General features: G+C 43.3%; 1 protein-coding gene and 1 pseudogene across 1 annotated transcript in view; one reads left to right on the top strand and one right to left on the bottom strand.

Moving 5' to 3' along the window:
• Positions 1-15,616, top strand: part of CFAP44 (cilia and flagella associated protein 44) — a 114,265-nt gene that overhangs the window by 70,544 nt on the left and 28,105 nt on the right. Inside the window, exons 22-23 of the mRNA XM_059687827.1 lie at positions 3,296-3,492; positions 6,298-6,472. Coding sequence (XP_059543810.1) covers positions 3,296-3,492; positions 6,298-6,472 — 372 coding nt within the window. The remainder of the gene's footprint in view (positions 1-3,295; positions 3,493-6,297; positions 6,473-15,616) is intronic.
• Positions 5,217-5,689, bottom strand: LOC132231848 (ubiquitin-fold modifier-conjugating enzyme 1-like; annotated as a pseudogene).

Genomic DNA, 15,616 nt, shown 5'->3' on the forward strand with positions numbered 1-15,616 from the left:
CCAGGTAATGCTTAGTCCACATTATTAACCAGTTAACAATTAGTAGTACTCATGCTTTTTTCTACCTTGAATATATAAAACATATTTTAATAACTAAAGTCCTTCTCTGCTAGTTATATCATCTGTGTCATTTCTGGGCCTGCTTCCATTAATTGATATTTTTCTCTTTAATTTGGATCATATTTTTCTTCTACTTTGCCTGCCTAAAAATTTTTAATTGGATGCCAGACCTTGTAAATTTTACATTGCTCTTGATCTTTGTTCTGAAATTTAATGAAGTTACTTGAAATAGCTTGGTTTTTTAATTTTTTATTTTTTTGAGGCTGGCTTTCCATTTTTGTTAGGTGGGATCAGGCAGCCTTTAGTCTATAGCTAATTTTCCCCCACTGCTAAGATAAAATACTTCTGAGTACTCTACCCTACATCCTATGTGTTATAAGTCTTATGAAAACACAAACTATTTCAAACTGTGTGTGGGGGGTGGGGGTGGGGGTGGGGGTGGGTGGGTCTGGGGATTATTCTACCTGCTCCCTTCTGGTGTTTCTTTCCCCAGCCTCAGGTGACTCCTCACATGTTATGTGCTGATCAGACGCACCTGAAGGCTGGAAGGGAGCCCTTTGCAGGGCCCCAGAGCTCTCCCTGTGCAGCAGTCTCCTCTCTGGTACTCTGCCCTGTGAATTATGGCACTTGTTACCTGGCATTAATCCCTGAATATTTTAATTCTTGGATAATATTTGAATATATTTACATCCCTAAATTATATCTAGATTGCTACCCACCAAGAGACGAAAGAAGGAAGTTCTTCTCAGGAAGAACCCTCAACATGGTATCCTATGTTTGGCTTTAATACTCATAACATATTCGTAAATGTATTTATATGGCAAGTATTAATTAACCGGTTAATGCTTAAACTCACATGGATGAGCAATATTTCTAGTCTTTATTTTATTTGACTCTGGGCTCCTATTCTACCAGGTAGACAAGAAAATCAGTTTTAGTACCACTGAGGCTTGTTGCCCCAGCCTGCCTGCTTTTTCAGTTCTTTGAATCAATGGTTTCTGTGCTCGGCTGGAGCAGGCAGTCTTTGGTGAGGCTCCCAGGATGGAATATACTTGCCGCCATCACCCTTGAGGCCCGCATCTTCCCAGATGCTGTCAGAAGCAGGGGACCAGTGCCCACAGCTCCAGGACCCAGTTTGCCCATCCAAACCTCTTCCTCGCCACTTTCCTTGCCCTCAAATATTTGTTCCCTTAACTCCCTGCTATCCCACCCTGGTCCCAGCCCCTGAACCTCCATAGGTTGGTTTCTTTAATAAAAATATGGAGGGAAATAATAATTGGAATCCTATCTGATTGGAATGGGGGAGAGGATAAAGTTGTACCACTGAATAACACAGTATTGCCAGTGTTTTCATCTTCACCAATCTCACAGGTCAAATAGAATAACTCTTGGTTGAGTAATTTACATTCTTTTTGTCTTAAAAATACATTTTTATTGATGATAGAGAGAGAGGAGAGAGAGAAACTTTGATTGGCTGCCTCCCACTGGGGATAGAGTCCCCAACCAGGGCATGTTTCCTGATTGGGAATTGAACTGGTGGCCTCTTGGTGCATGAGACAATGCTCAATCAACTGAGCCACACAGGCCAGGGCCATTTTACATTCTTTTGATTATTGATGAAGTTGACCATTTCTTTTCATGTCTATAGCTCTTTTATCTTTATTCTTAGAATTGCCTGTTCAGATTTCTTATTCATTTTCTTGGAGTTTTGTTTATTTCTTCCCTTATTTTTAGTGATAGTCTCTATTTCTTTAAGTATTTACCATTTATTATACAGATTATACTTTCTCCTACTCTGCCATTTGCCTTAAACTTTGTTCATATTTTTCTAACTGTGCAGAAGTTTTAAATTTTGATATGTTCAAAACTATCCATATTTTTCTTCATATTTTATCTGGGTCTCATGGAAAGACTAAAATTTAAAAAGTAAAATAACTCCCATGGGTAAGAAGATAAAGAGAATAAGTTTTATAGAGATGAGAAAGACACTATGCTATGAGAAAAAAGGGAAAATTGAAAAGAATAACTCATTTTAAAAGGAGAAATAGAGTTTAAAAGGTTACAAGGATTGAGTTAGAAAAACAGCAAGAAAGGCAAACAAGCTAGGAATAACTGCTGTATACATAAATAAGTTAAACTCTGAAATTAAAAATAGACGGGATAATTATTAATTAGGCCAAAAAGCACAACAATTTAATTGATGAAGGATTTTAAAAGGTAAATCTCTATGGGCTATATGAGAAAGATGTACTAGAAAGTAATATGAATTTCGGAGCTTAATGATTTTTATAGAGGCAAATAGGGTAATATGATATATACTAAGGCCCGATGCACAAAGATTTGTGCAAGAATGGGCCTTCCTTCCCCTGGCTGCCAGCACCACCTTCGCTCAGGCCGGAGCTGCCTTTCTGCCTTCTCACGCTACCCAGAGGCCTGGAGCGACTGGGGCGGTGTGGAACGCCTGCGTCGTCGTTATGACGATGATGCAAGCGTCCCGCCCTGCCCCGCCCCCCGCCACTCGGTGCCTACATATGCAAATTAACCCACCATCTTTATTGGGTTAATTTGCATACTCCTGATTGGCTGGTAGGTGTTGCAAAAGTGTGGTCAATTTGCATCTTTCTCTTTTATTGGTGTAGATATGAGATATGTGATAGATATCCATCTCACTATTATTTTTATATGTAGTATCTATATTATAAAAAGCCAGTGGCTCTAACGCTGGAAAGCCGGAACAACCAAACAACTGGTCACCAGGAGGTGCATTGATGGGTCCCACGGTGGCGGCAGGAGGGACTCTGGGTCTCATGCCATTTCGTGTGCTGAACCTCTAGTATGAGATATAATAAGATATATGTATATATAATGTGAGTTAATATATAGGGAGGTATATTACATTTTCTCAGTTTGATGTCATCCATTTACCATTAAACTACAGTTAGCTTGAAAACTTTTTTTTATTTTCTACACATTAGCAAAACAGTGGTATTATACTGATTAATAATGGGTTGTTGGAAAGAAATTTCTACTTGCTCTTTAACCAAGCCTTATCCAATTTCCATCACCTCCTTGTTGGTATATGCATAGTAAAATTTTGGAGCCAGTGTGCTATGATGTATTTATAAGCATGGTGTCTTGCAGTCTTGCTTTATTACCTAGCCATCATGTAGAATGATTAAAATGGTGTAAACAATTAAAACGGTGGCTATTGCAGATGCTCGTTTTCTTTTTTCAGGTTTCGTGACTCACTGGAAGGTGATACTATCGTGGTTCATGCCATACAAAGCGATCACAAGATAACCTCCTATAGGCTCGTGAAGCCCTCCAAGTATTTCAAATCCAAACGGCCAAGTCAGTCGGACAGAAGGGCAAGCAAAATGGAGAGGTTTGAAAAAGAAGGAACTGGAAGAAAGGATAGCCAGAAAGAGACAGGTAACCTAAATGACCAGAAGGCTTTTCAATCCTCACTTAAGCTTTGACAGCCGGATTGTGTGTGTGTAGGCAGAACATTGGAAAGCCTTTTGGTGGCTTGAGCTCAGTCTCTTGTCTCCTGTCCTTTATTTCTTTGGAATAAATAATCAAAAGGAACTTTGTATGGCTGGGAAGGAGAGACCAAGTTTCTCCAGCAAATGCTCCAACCAACTTTCCTATGTGATACAGGCTGTGAAAGAAAACCCACCCTGGTCATGTGACTGAGAGGACATGAGTACCGGATGCTTCCAGCCTCCACCAACTTTTATTTTATTTATTATTTATTTTTATTTTTGGTTAATCCTCACCATAGGATATTTTTCCATTGATTTTTTTTTAGAGAGAGTGGAAGGGAAGGGGACAGGCAGAGGGAGAGAAACATCCATGTGAGAGAGATACTTCGATTGGCTGCCTCTCACATGCCAACCAGGGCCAGGGATGGAGCCTGCAACCGGGCATGTGCCCTTGACTAGAATCAAACCCAGGACCCATCAGTCTGCAGGCCGACGCTCTATCCACTGAGCCAAACCATATCCACCTATTTTTAAATCTAGGATTTCCCCAGATGCTAGTTTCAAGGCATTGTTTCTTCCCAGGTTCCTGGACTCTGCCTCAGCGTGTGGGGCTAGAACACAGTATTTCAAACTGTTTTCGAAGAGCACATGCCTTAAACAGAACACTGAGCTGAGAATGCAGATGTGACAGCAGTGCCCCTAATTCCTGTCACCTGCCTCTTGTAACTGCCCACGGGGTGACTGCAAATGACTAGAAGACAGGAACTCAGGGCACGGTGTGGAGAGCCAGGCGACAACCAATAAAGGGCTCTGTAGCCGGCCAGGTCTGGGCTGTGCCTGTGATACAGTCCTGGCATTGAAGCCGGTTTATCCACTGCATTGAGAAACCTTTAGCAGCTCTTTTCTGCCTCTAGGATAAATCCTGAAACCATTATCCCAGTATTGTTTCCCACAGTGTATCCCTATTCTGTTTCCTGTTAACAGCGCATTCCCACACTTGTATTTTTAGTCTATTGCCCTGCTTGCTGCTCCCTGATTATGCCTGATGCTTCCACATGCAGGCTCCTGCTAGAGTGACCAATTCACTCTTTTCTCTGAATTCTGTCAGTTCATGGGAATCCAGACTGAATTATACTTTTAAAAAATAAAACCTTTTCATGACCATCCAGGCCACATAGACTCTTCCTTTTTCTGTACTACTAAATATTTGAAATATGACATGGTGAGTTATAACTATATGACCATCTCATTAACATTTCTCATGTATCTCTAAATTATATCTCTAGCTTGAACATGAATTGAGTAATTCCCCCAGTAGATACTTATTAATTGATAAATCCAATAACTCCCCCTGGAGGAAGCAGTTTTTATTGATGTTATCTCCAGAAACCAGAGAGACTGTATACCCACTTTCAGTCACCCCCTACCCCTTTAGGGGAAGAGGTATAAATTGCCTTTTGGTTTTCTGAAGCCCTAGTCTTTCCCCTCCCCATGTAGGCTTAGACATTCAGTAGCAATATTGTTTTGAGGTTGTTGTTGTTTTCAGCAATGCCTGCTGCAGCTACATACTAACAGTAGGTGAAGGAGTGTGGGGAGAGCAGTTAGGTGAGTAAGCAGAGGGATGCACAGGAAAACAGGAACATAGCCTATCAAAGGGCCCTCTGTCCAGCCTCACCGGCTTGATCCTCCATTGGTGTATTTCTTTTTATGCTGAATCACACCTTTCTGAATCACATCCGGGATTTCTACTGCCAGCTGTGGACCCAGCCCCAGAGCCATGAGATGAGCTAGTCCTGGTCCACAGAGGCTTAAAGTGAGCAGTCAGACATATTTTGCCACCCCTATACTTATCTTTGCTGTTTTTCCATCCAGTTCTGGGACTGCAATTTCTGGAGCAGTAGTGGGATATGGATAGGAATTTCAAACTTGATGTCAAACTCATTTGAGGAGATCATGAATGTACCGGCATTTTCCATACCACCCAGTCCTTTCCCTGTGGGACTGCAGAACCAATCATTGTCCGAGTTCTCATTTTCCACATGAAGGACGAGTCACTGCACCCACAGCTCCTGACCTCGAGTTCGGCATTATGTGTTCAGTACCAGGATGTCAGACACGACATGCCAGGAGGCCTTGTCTGTCATCTTGAACAAGGGCCTAAAACTAATAACTTTAAAATTATAGCTTTGATTGTATGTTTCTGACCAGTTTTTAAATTGGCCACAGACCCCTGCAGTTGGCATATATCATCACCTCAGATTATACATCTCAAATAGGACTCGCTTTCGCCTTCCCTTACTGAGATATCACAAGCATTCCTTCCCAGCTTCCCCATATACAGGGTGTTCCCCAAAATTGTATACATATACTTTAACAGCTGATAGCTCAATTTTGACAATGAGATGTATTTTAATAAACACTGCCTTTATAGTTATTCAAAGTGTGTGTATACATTTTCTGGGACACCCTGTATGTGTCACTGGCCCATCATTATGTATCTCTCTGTTTAATATGCATGTTTTATCTTGCCAACTTTTCAATAAGCAAACACTGTAACTTAGATCTCTTTATTTTGGTATTGTAAAATACTTATGATGGGGTTGAAGTCATGGTAGTTGCTTAATAAATACTGTGATTTACAGATTCATTATGTTATCTGGATTTTAAAAAATGTGATAGGTTGAAAACAATATTTGAGGATTTCATTTTGATGTTTCAAAGAGATTGAAAAAAATGTCGACTCTCTCTGCAGGTGGGATTATTAGTGTGCCAGAAGAATCAATTATAGAAAAAGGGAAGCTATTTCGGCCCAAGACCTTAAGTCAAATTATGATAGAAAATCAAATTGAGAAAACGAAGAAACTTATTTTAAAAGCTGAAAGGGCCCAGCAAAAGATTCAGCAGCGCAAAAAAGAATGGGAGGAACTGTAAGTTTTTTTATGTAAACTCTTTTATTTTAATATGAGTCTCAAAATATCTTTAGCAATGTCAATAAATATAACAATGTTAAATTTAAAGAAGTGGAAAAAAAATAGAAGCAGAGATAGAAGACAGGTCAGCAGAACTTTCAGGGTGGGGATACCTTGGTGGAACTTCTATGATCCTAAGAGTTTCAGGTCCAGGAATTTCATTTTCCTAATATACTCAGAGTGACTTAAGGATAAAGACATTCTCTTTATCCCAACATCAAGAAGACATTCTCCAGATGTTCTTGTAACATCTTATAGTTTTGGCTTTCACCTATAGGTCTCTAACCATCTTAAATCAACTTAAAAAAATCTAATATGAGGTACTTTTATCTAACAAGCACATCTTTTCTATTTTTTGTTGTTGTTGCCATCTATATATCTTTGGTGAAATGTCTTTTCATGTCTTTTGTCCATGTTCAAATAAGATTGTTAACTATTTACATGTTGAGTTTTGAGAGTTTTCAAAAATATATTCTACAGACTCGTCTTGTGTCAGATATGCTGTTTTCAAATATTTTCTCCTAGTTTGTAGCTTGTCTTTTCATTCCCTTAATAAGGTCATCTGCAGAGCAAAAGTTTTTCATTTCGTTGAATCCAATTTGTCAATTTTTCCTTCTGTGAATCTTGATTTTAGTATCAAGTCTAAGAATTCTGCCTAACACTAGGCCCCAAAGAATTTTTCTATTTTTATTAAAGCTTTATAGTTTTACATTGTATATTTAAGTCTGTGATCCATTTGGTGTTCATTTTTGTATAAGGTGTGAGATTTATGTTTATGTTTATTTATTTTTTTGCCTGTAGATGTCCAATTGCTGTCACTATTTATTGAAAAACCTCTATTGCCTCCAATGAATTGCTTCTGCACTTTGTCAAAAATCACCTGGGCATATTTATGTGGGTCTGTTTTCCACTTCACTTTCTGATCCAATGACTTATGTATCTGCCCCTTTGCCAGTATACACTGGCTGGATTACTGTAACTATGTAATAGGTCTTGAAGTTGCGTAGACTGATTTCTTTTTCTCATTTTATTCTTCTTTTAGCTATTCTAGTTTCTTTGCTTTTCCATATAAATTTTAGAATAATCCATGTTTACAAAAAAATCTTTCTGAAATTATGAGAGGAATTGTGTTAAACCTTGTATCAGTTTGGAGAAAATTGACATACAGTCAAACCTCGTTTCTTGGACATCTCCCATCTTGAACAGTTTGGTTCTGGACCAAGTTTTTAACAGAAAAAGTATCTCGGTTGTCAAACCAAGCTTCAGTTTTCGAACTGACAACTTTTTCAAGCTGGTACCTCAGCATGACAAAAATCATCTCTCAGGCAACAAACAAAAGAGAGAATGCTTTTGTTGCCAGCAAAATCCACAATCAACACTTAGCACAGTTTTTAAACATAGAGTCCATCAAGAGTGCTAGTGTTGCCAAGGGTGTGAAAGAAACAATGATCACAGACAATTGCAGAGGTAGAAAAACTGTTGTTTGCCGGGGTCCAACCCCAGCGGGTCCAGGGGTCCCCAAAGGTGAGGACGGAGTCGGCGAAGAAGGAATGACACAGAGACAGCGTTCAGTTGATCAGCAGCCTAGCCAGGATCTCCAGCCAAGTTCTGGTCTCGATCTCCAGAGAGGTTCTGCTTAGGATCTCCAGAGAGGTTCTGTCCAGGTTCTCCAGTCAGGTTCAGTCACCAGGTTCTAGTCAGGCTCTCCTGCCAATCTCCGCAGTCAGGTTCAGTCCAGGATCCCCTGCCATGCTCTCTCGCCAGGCTTTGCCTCCAAGCTCCGAGGCCAGTCCCTGTCCAGGATCCTCCGGCATGCTCTCGCCAGCGAAGTTCTTCTGTCTCTAGAGAACGTTCTGTGTAGGTTCTGTGCCTAGGCTCTGTCTCTCTTGGTCCTGTCTTCCAAGCCCTGTCTGAGTTCTGTCTCTTGCTGTCTTCTTCTGAGTTCTGTCTCTCTGTCTGGTTACATCTGTATTTATACCAGTTGATTCAATCCTATCAATCTCTATTACAAAGGTTAGGGCGTTTCTTATCTCCATTCCAGGGAGTAAAGATTATGTAGCTTAAGCATGATTGTTCATAGTTAAAGTGATTAATTACCCGCCTGGCACTTAGTTGAGGGGTTTTATTCCCTCCCTAACTTCAGGGGAAAACCCCTACCTGGGGATTCAACCTTTCTCGGAGAGGTGACCTTGGTTAAAACACAGCGCCAAGAAGGTGAGCAAACATATTAAGAACCGTATGCCATATATGCCAGGTCCCTTGAAACAGCAAGCATGGACCGGCTCCCGGCAGTTGTTGATTCGGATAAACAAAAAGCAATTAGCCAGTGATAGCAATTAGCCAGGAACAGCCATTTCGGAGGCAGTGATACATGAATAAGCAAAGATGCTGCATGCTGACCTGAAATACATCCCTGGACCGAATGCTCCAAGTGATTCATTTAAGGCTAGTAGGGGGTGATTTGATAAATTTAAGAAAAGAAGTATTTATTTATAGATTAAATAGTATATTAGACATGTACTGTATATAAGAAAGGTTAAAACAGGAAATCGTTTGGGGGTCTGGAATGGATTAATTCAATTTACATTATTTCTAATGGAGAAAAAAAAAGATTTTTTTTTTTTTTAACAAATTGCTTCTCAAACAGCCTTTCAGAACAAATTAAGTTTGAGAACCAACCGAGGTTCCACTGTATTTATTATGTTGAGTCTTCTAATCCATGGACATGGTATGACTCTCCATTTATTTATTTCTTTGATTTTTTCACCTGTTTTGTTGTATCTATCATCTATCTATCTATCTATCTATCTATCTATCTATCTATCTATCTATCATCTATCTATCATCTATCATCACTCGAGGACATGTCTACTTGCCGGGAGCCGGTCCATCCTTGCTGTTTCAAGGGACCTGGCATATATGGCATACGGTTCTTAATATGTTTGCTCACCTTCTTGGCGCTGTGTTTTAACCAAAGTCACCTCTCCGAGAAAGGTTGAATCCCCAGGTAGGGATTTTCCCCTGAAGTTAGGGAGGGAATAAAACCCCTCAACTAAGTGCCAGGCGGGTAATTAATCCCTTTAACTATGAACAATCATGCTTAAACTACATAATCTTTTCTCCCTGGAATGGAGATAAGAAACGCCCTAACCTTTGTAATAGAGATTGATAGGATTGAATCAACTGGTATAAATACAGTTGTAACAAGACAGAACTCAGAATCTAGAGACAGAGACAGAACTCAGAACACAGAACTCATGAGACAGAATTCAGAAGACAGCAAGAGACAGAACTGAGAACACAGGGCTTGGAAGACAGGACCAAGAGAGACAGAGCCTAGGCACAGAACCTACACAGAACGTTCTCTAGAGACAGAAGAACTTCGCTGGAGAGAGCATGCCGGAGGATCCTGGACAGGGACTGGCTTCGGAGCCTGGAGGCGGAGCCTGGTGAGAGAGCATGGCAGGGGATCCTGGACTGAACCTGACTGCAGAGATTGGCAGGAGAGCCTGACTAGAACCTGGCCACAGAACCTGGCTGGAGATCCTAAGCAGAACCTCTCTGGAGATCCAGACCAGAACTTGGCTGGAGATCTGGGCTAGAGATCCTGGCTAGGCTGCTGATCAACTGAACGCTGTCTCCGTGTCCTTCCTTCTTCGCCGACTCCGTCCACGCCTTTGGGAACCCCTGGACCTGCTGGGGTTGGACCCCGGCATCTACTGATTTTAGAGAAAGAGGAAGGGAGAGAGAGAGAGAAATATTGATCAGTTGCCTTCTGTATGCACTCCAATCTGGATTGAATCCACAACCTAGGTATGTGCTCTGACTAGGAATTGAACCGACAACCCTTTGGTATATGGGATGATGCTCTAATCAACTGAGCCACCCAGCCAGGGCTATTTTGTTGTATTTAAACATGGAAGTACTATACATATTTTGCTAGATATACACATAAATATTTTACTTTTTTGTTAGTTGCAAATGGTATTGTGCTTTTAATTTTGGTGTCTGTGTATTCATGTTTATTGCTAGTCATACAATTGTTTTTTGTGTTCATGTGGGTACTGTGACCTTGCTGCACTGAGAGGTTTTTGTTGGTTTTGTTGTTGTTTTTTTGTTATGATTGGTTGAACAGACAACCGGACAACCAGACACTTAGCATATTAGGCTTTTATTATATATTAGAGGCCCGGTGCACAAAACGTTGTGCACTCAGGGTGGGGTGGGGAGGTACCTCATCCCGGCCTGTGTCCTCTCGCAGTCTGGGACCCCTCCGGGGATGACCACCTGCTGGCTTAGGCCTGCTCCCTGGGGCATTGGGCCTAAGCTGGCAATCAGACATCCCTCTGGCCTGGGAGCCCTCGGGGGATGTCCACTTGCTAGCGGGGAGCAGGCCTAAGCTGCAGTCGAACATCCTTAGTGCTGCTGAGGAGGCAGGAGAGGCTCCCACCACCACCGCTGCCATCAGCCATCAGCTTGGCTTGTGGTTGAGCAGAGCTCCCCCTGTGGGAGTGCACTGACTACCAGGGGGCACCTCCTGCATTGAGCGTCTGCCCCCTGGTGGTCAGTGTGTGTCATAGTGACCAGTCATTCCCAGTCTTTCTGCTGTTAGGGTCAGTTTGCACATTACCCTTTTATTATATAGGATAGAGGCCTGGTGCACGGGTGGGGGCTGGCTGGTTTGCCCTGAAGGGTGTCCCAGATCAGGGTGGGGGTCCTGCTGGGGTGCCTGGCCAGCCTGGGTGAGGGGCTGATGGCTGTTTGCAGCTGGTCACACCCCCTTCAGGGTGGGGGTCCTCAATGGGGTGCCTGGCCAGCCTGGATGAGGGGATGATGGCTGTTTTCAGGCTGGCGACACCCCCTTTAGGGTGGGGGGTCCCCACTGGGGTGCCTGGCCAGTCTGGGTGAGGGGCTGAGGGCAGTTTTCAGGATGGCCAAGCCCCCCGGCGACAGAAGCTCCTAGCCTCTCCTTTTTTTCTTTTTTTTTTTAATTCTGGGATTTATTTACCTTCTATAATTGAAACTTTGTTGCCTTTAGTAGAACTCAGAGCCGGCTGTGGCAGGCGGGAAGCTTGGCTTCCTCCATCGCCAGGGGCAACCCAAGCCTCCTGCTCGCTCCAGCTCTGTGGCTGACAGCTGCCATCTTGGTTGGGTTAATTTGCATATAGTCACTCTGATTGGCTGGTGGGCATGGCTTAAGGCGTAGCAAAGGTATGATCAATTTGCATGTTTGTCTTTTATTAGATTAGATGATAGTCCTTTTGAAGTCCTTTTTCCTCTTTTTCCTCTCCTTCTGGGACTGCAATGCTACAAATATTGGAAGGCTGAAGCTGTGTGTTTTGTTGATGCTGTTCTTTGTTTCTAGTGACTTTTCTTTCTGTTGTTCAGATTGGGTAATTGCTATGTTCCGTCTTCACTGATTCTTTCCTCTGCCTCTTCCATTCTGGTATTTAGCCCATCCATTGAGTTTTATTTTGTTTATTTTATTTTTCAGTTCTAAATTTCTAATTGGTTATTCCTTATAGCTTCCATTTCTTTCTGAGACTTCCAATTTTTTCATTTATTTTAAGTATCTTCCTAATTAATTGTTAAAGCAAATAATTAGAAAGATACTTACAATCACTTTATGATTGCTGCTTTAAAATCATTGTTAGATTATTTTAATGTTCTCATTTTGGGATTAGCATCTGGTAATTGTCTTTTCTCATTTAAGTTGGGGTCATCCTGATTTTTGGTATTACAAATGATTTTTTATTAAAATCTGGACATTTTGAGTATTATGAAATTCTAGATTTTATTTATACATTGTTTTAGCTGACTTTCTCTGACTTCAGCAGTACAGGGAAGAGTACCATCTCTCTCTATATAAAAGCCAAGAGATCAGAACGACAGAACAACTAAAACGACCAGAATGACTTGTTGCTATGATGTGCACTGCAGCGGCCAACTGGCCAGATTGGCCCTGCAGCCTTTCCCCCTGGCTGGCTCCACCCCTGATCAGCCCCCAACACCCCAATCAGGAACAGGGTCGGCCGGCCAACTGTCCATGGCCCACCCCCGAGTCAGCCACAACCCCTTCCCCTGGGTTGCTTGGCACCCCCCACCCCGATCAGGGGCGGGGCTGGCTGGCCAACCACCTGCAGCCCACCCCCTGGCTGGCCAGCAAACTGCAGCCTCTCCCCCCAGCTGGCACAGCTCCAGATAGCCCCACATTGAGGTGGGCAGGCCGGACCCCACCCATGCATAAATTCATGCACCGGGCCTCTAGTCTTATTATGAATATAGAAGTCTAGGCTACCCAGTCTTCAACAATTGATACCTGAGGAAGGAAGAGGTTACTTGCTGGTCAAGAGTTGGAGTTTCAGATCCCATTAAGCTCCCATTAACCCACTTTGCTCTTCAGGTGGCCTCCACTGTACTGTGGAGAGTTTTAAAAGTCATCACTCTCTATTAGGCCTTCTCAAATACTACCTCAGCAGGGAGGGGTGGATAATCTTATTATTGCTGCAGGTGGTTGAAGTTCAAGCCATCTTATGGGGTCTCCACTGTGGCTTGTTACTTCACTATGGGAATAAAAGTCCTGGTTCCCAGGACTCATCTTCTCTAACACCAACCCCTAGAGGAGTTGTTTTGCCTTGTTAAAGCCTGGTGATGATAGAAATATGGACTCCCCATTTGGCCTTTGCTGTCATGGATGGAGGTGTGGCCACAGCTTTTTTTCTGTGGTGTTTAGCTGTAATAGAACACTTACTGTCTAGAAATTTTCTGTCTTGCTATTCTGTTCTTTTCTTGATCATTTAACTGAAGAAAGCTGGATTTTGTTGAGTTTTTGTTATCTAAACCAGTGGTTGGCAAACTGTGGCTAGCGAGCCACATGCGGCCCTTTGGCCCCTTGAGTGTGGCTCTTCCACAAAATACCACATGCAGGTGCACACGTATAGTATGATTGAGACTTCGTGGCCCATGTGCAGAAGTCAGTTTTCGGCCTGGGCGAGTCTATTTTGAAGAAGTACTGTTGATATTGGGCTCTGTTGACTAATGAGTTTGCCAACCACTGGTCTAAACCTATTGGTATTTTTGAGTTGCTGTTTTTTTTTTTTTTATTGTAGCTGAGATACAATATGATATTAGTCTCAGACATATAACATAGTGATTTGAGATTTCTGTCCCTTACAAAGTGATCCCCATGAAGAGTCTAGTAACCTTCCATCACTGTACAAAGTTATTATGCTATTACTGATTATATTTTCTACTAGAGGCCCAGTGCATGAAATTTGTGCAGGGGGGGGGGAGGGGTATCCCTCAGCCCAGCCTGCACCCTCTCCAATCTGGAACCCCTCAGGGGATGTCCAACTGCCAGTTTAGGCCCGATCCCGCATCCCTCTCACAATACAGGACTGCTGGCTCCCAACTGCTTGCCTACCTGCCAGCCTGATCGATGCCTAACTGCACCCCTGGCAGCCTGGTCACCCCCAATTGTCTTCCCCTGTTGGCCCGATCTCCCCCAACTGCCCTCCCCTGCCGGCCTGGTCACCCCCAACTGTCCTCCCCTGCCGGCCTGGTCACCCTCAACTGCCCTCTCCTGCCAGCCCCATCACCCCCAACTGTCCTCCCCTGCCAGCCCGATCACCCCCAACTGTCATCCCCTGCAAGCCTTGTCCCCCACAAGTGCCCTCCCCTGCAGGCCTGTTCACCCCCAACTGCCCTCCCCTGCTGGTCATCTTGTGAAGACATGGGGGTGGCCATGTTGTGACCACAGGGGGGTGGCCATCTTGTGCAAGTGCATGACAGTCAATTTGAATATTACCTCTTTATTATATAGGATACTGTACATTATACTCATGTAGTTACTTGTTTAATGACTGGAAATTTGTACCTCTTAATTCCTTGCACCTTATTCACCCATCTCTTGCTCCCCTTCCATCTTGAGTTGCTGTTTTCTTTAGCTCTAAGTCTGAGATATGTGAGGCAAAAAGAAAACTTACCGTCATATCTTTCCTTGGGTCCCAAGGTTCTCTGTGATCTGCCTTCATCTTTCCATATCTCAGAATCTTATGTTTGTTTTGTATATAACTAGAGGCCCAGTGCACAAAATTGTGCACAGGTACAGTCCCTAGGCCTAGCCTGTGATCAGGGTCATCTTCCCCAGCTGCTGGCAGCCGGCCCCACCCCCCCACTGCCACCCACCCTGGTTCCCCATTCACCATCCAGCGATGGAAATCTCATGGCAGGGGTGGGACCGTGAAGTCGGCCGTTCCTGCCTGCTCGCTGGTCCTACCCACGCTGCCAGTCGCCCACATCACACACCACCCACCCCTGTTCCCTGTTCACCATTGGTGGCAATCGGAACCTGTGAGCTGGGGAAGGGACCAAGAGGTCAGCCCATTCCACCCACTTGCCATTCCTGTCCCCCACCGACCCTGGTCCCTGTTCCCCATCTGGTGATGGGAGCCTGATGGTCGGGGGAGGGACTGAAAGATTGGCCATTCCCACCGGCTCGCTGGCCCCACCCCTGCTGCTGGTCACTCTCTGTGTATGGGTGACTGGCGGGGCAGGGGCCTTGGCCTGGCGCCACCTGCATCCCCTGCCACTCACCCCAGGTCCCCGTTTGCCATCGGCGATAGAAGCCTGCCAGCCGGGGAAAGGGACCAAGAGGTGGTTGGTGCACTTCATAGTGGCTGGTTGAGTGGTTGTTCTGGCCATTCTGCCATTATGGTCGCTGGGCTTTTATTATATAGGATGTGCAAGGTTTTTATTTGTACTTAGCAGGAAAAATAGGAAAATGTAGATCTATGCCATCTTCCTGGAAGTGGAAGTTCTCTCAACTGATTTTTAAATTTATATTTACCTTTAACCCAGCAATTTTGCTAAGCTCACTTTTTTGCAGATTCTTTATAATATTTTATGATTATGACAGTGTTGTCATATAAATTCTTCCAGTTCCTGAGCACATAATATATTTCCATTTCTTTGTGTCTTCTTCAATTTCTTTCATCAGTGTCCTTTAGATGTTAGTATACATGTGTTTCACCTCCTTAGTTAAGTTTATTCCTAGGTATTTTATTCTTTTGTATTCTTCAACTTTACTGAATTTGTTTATTA

The sequence above is a fragment of the Myotis daubentonii genome, chromosome 3, assembly GCF_963259705.1.
Source record: "Myotis daubentonii chromosome 3, mMyoDau2.1, whole genome shotgun sequence".
Classification (NCBI taxonomy): domain Eukaryota; kingdom Metazoa; phylum Chordata; class Mammalia; order Chiroptera; family Vespertilionidae; genus Myotis; species Myotis daubentonii.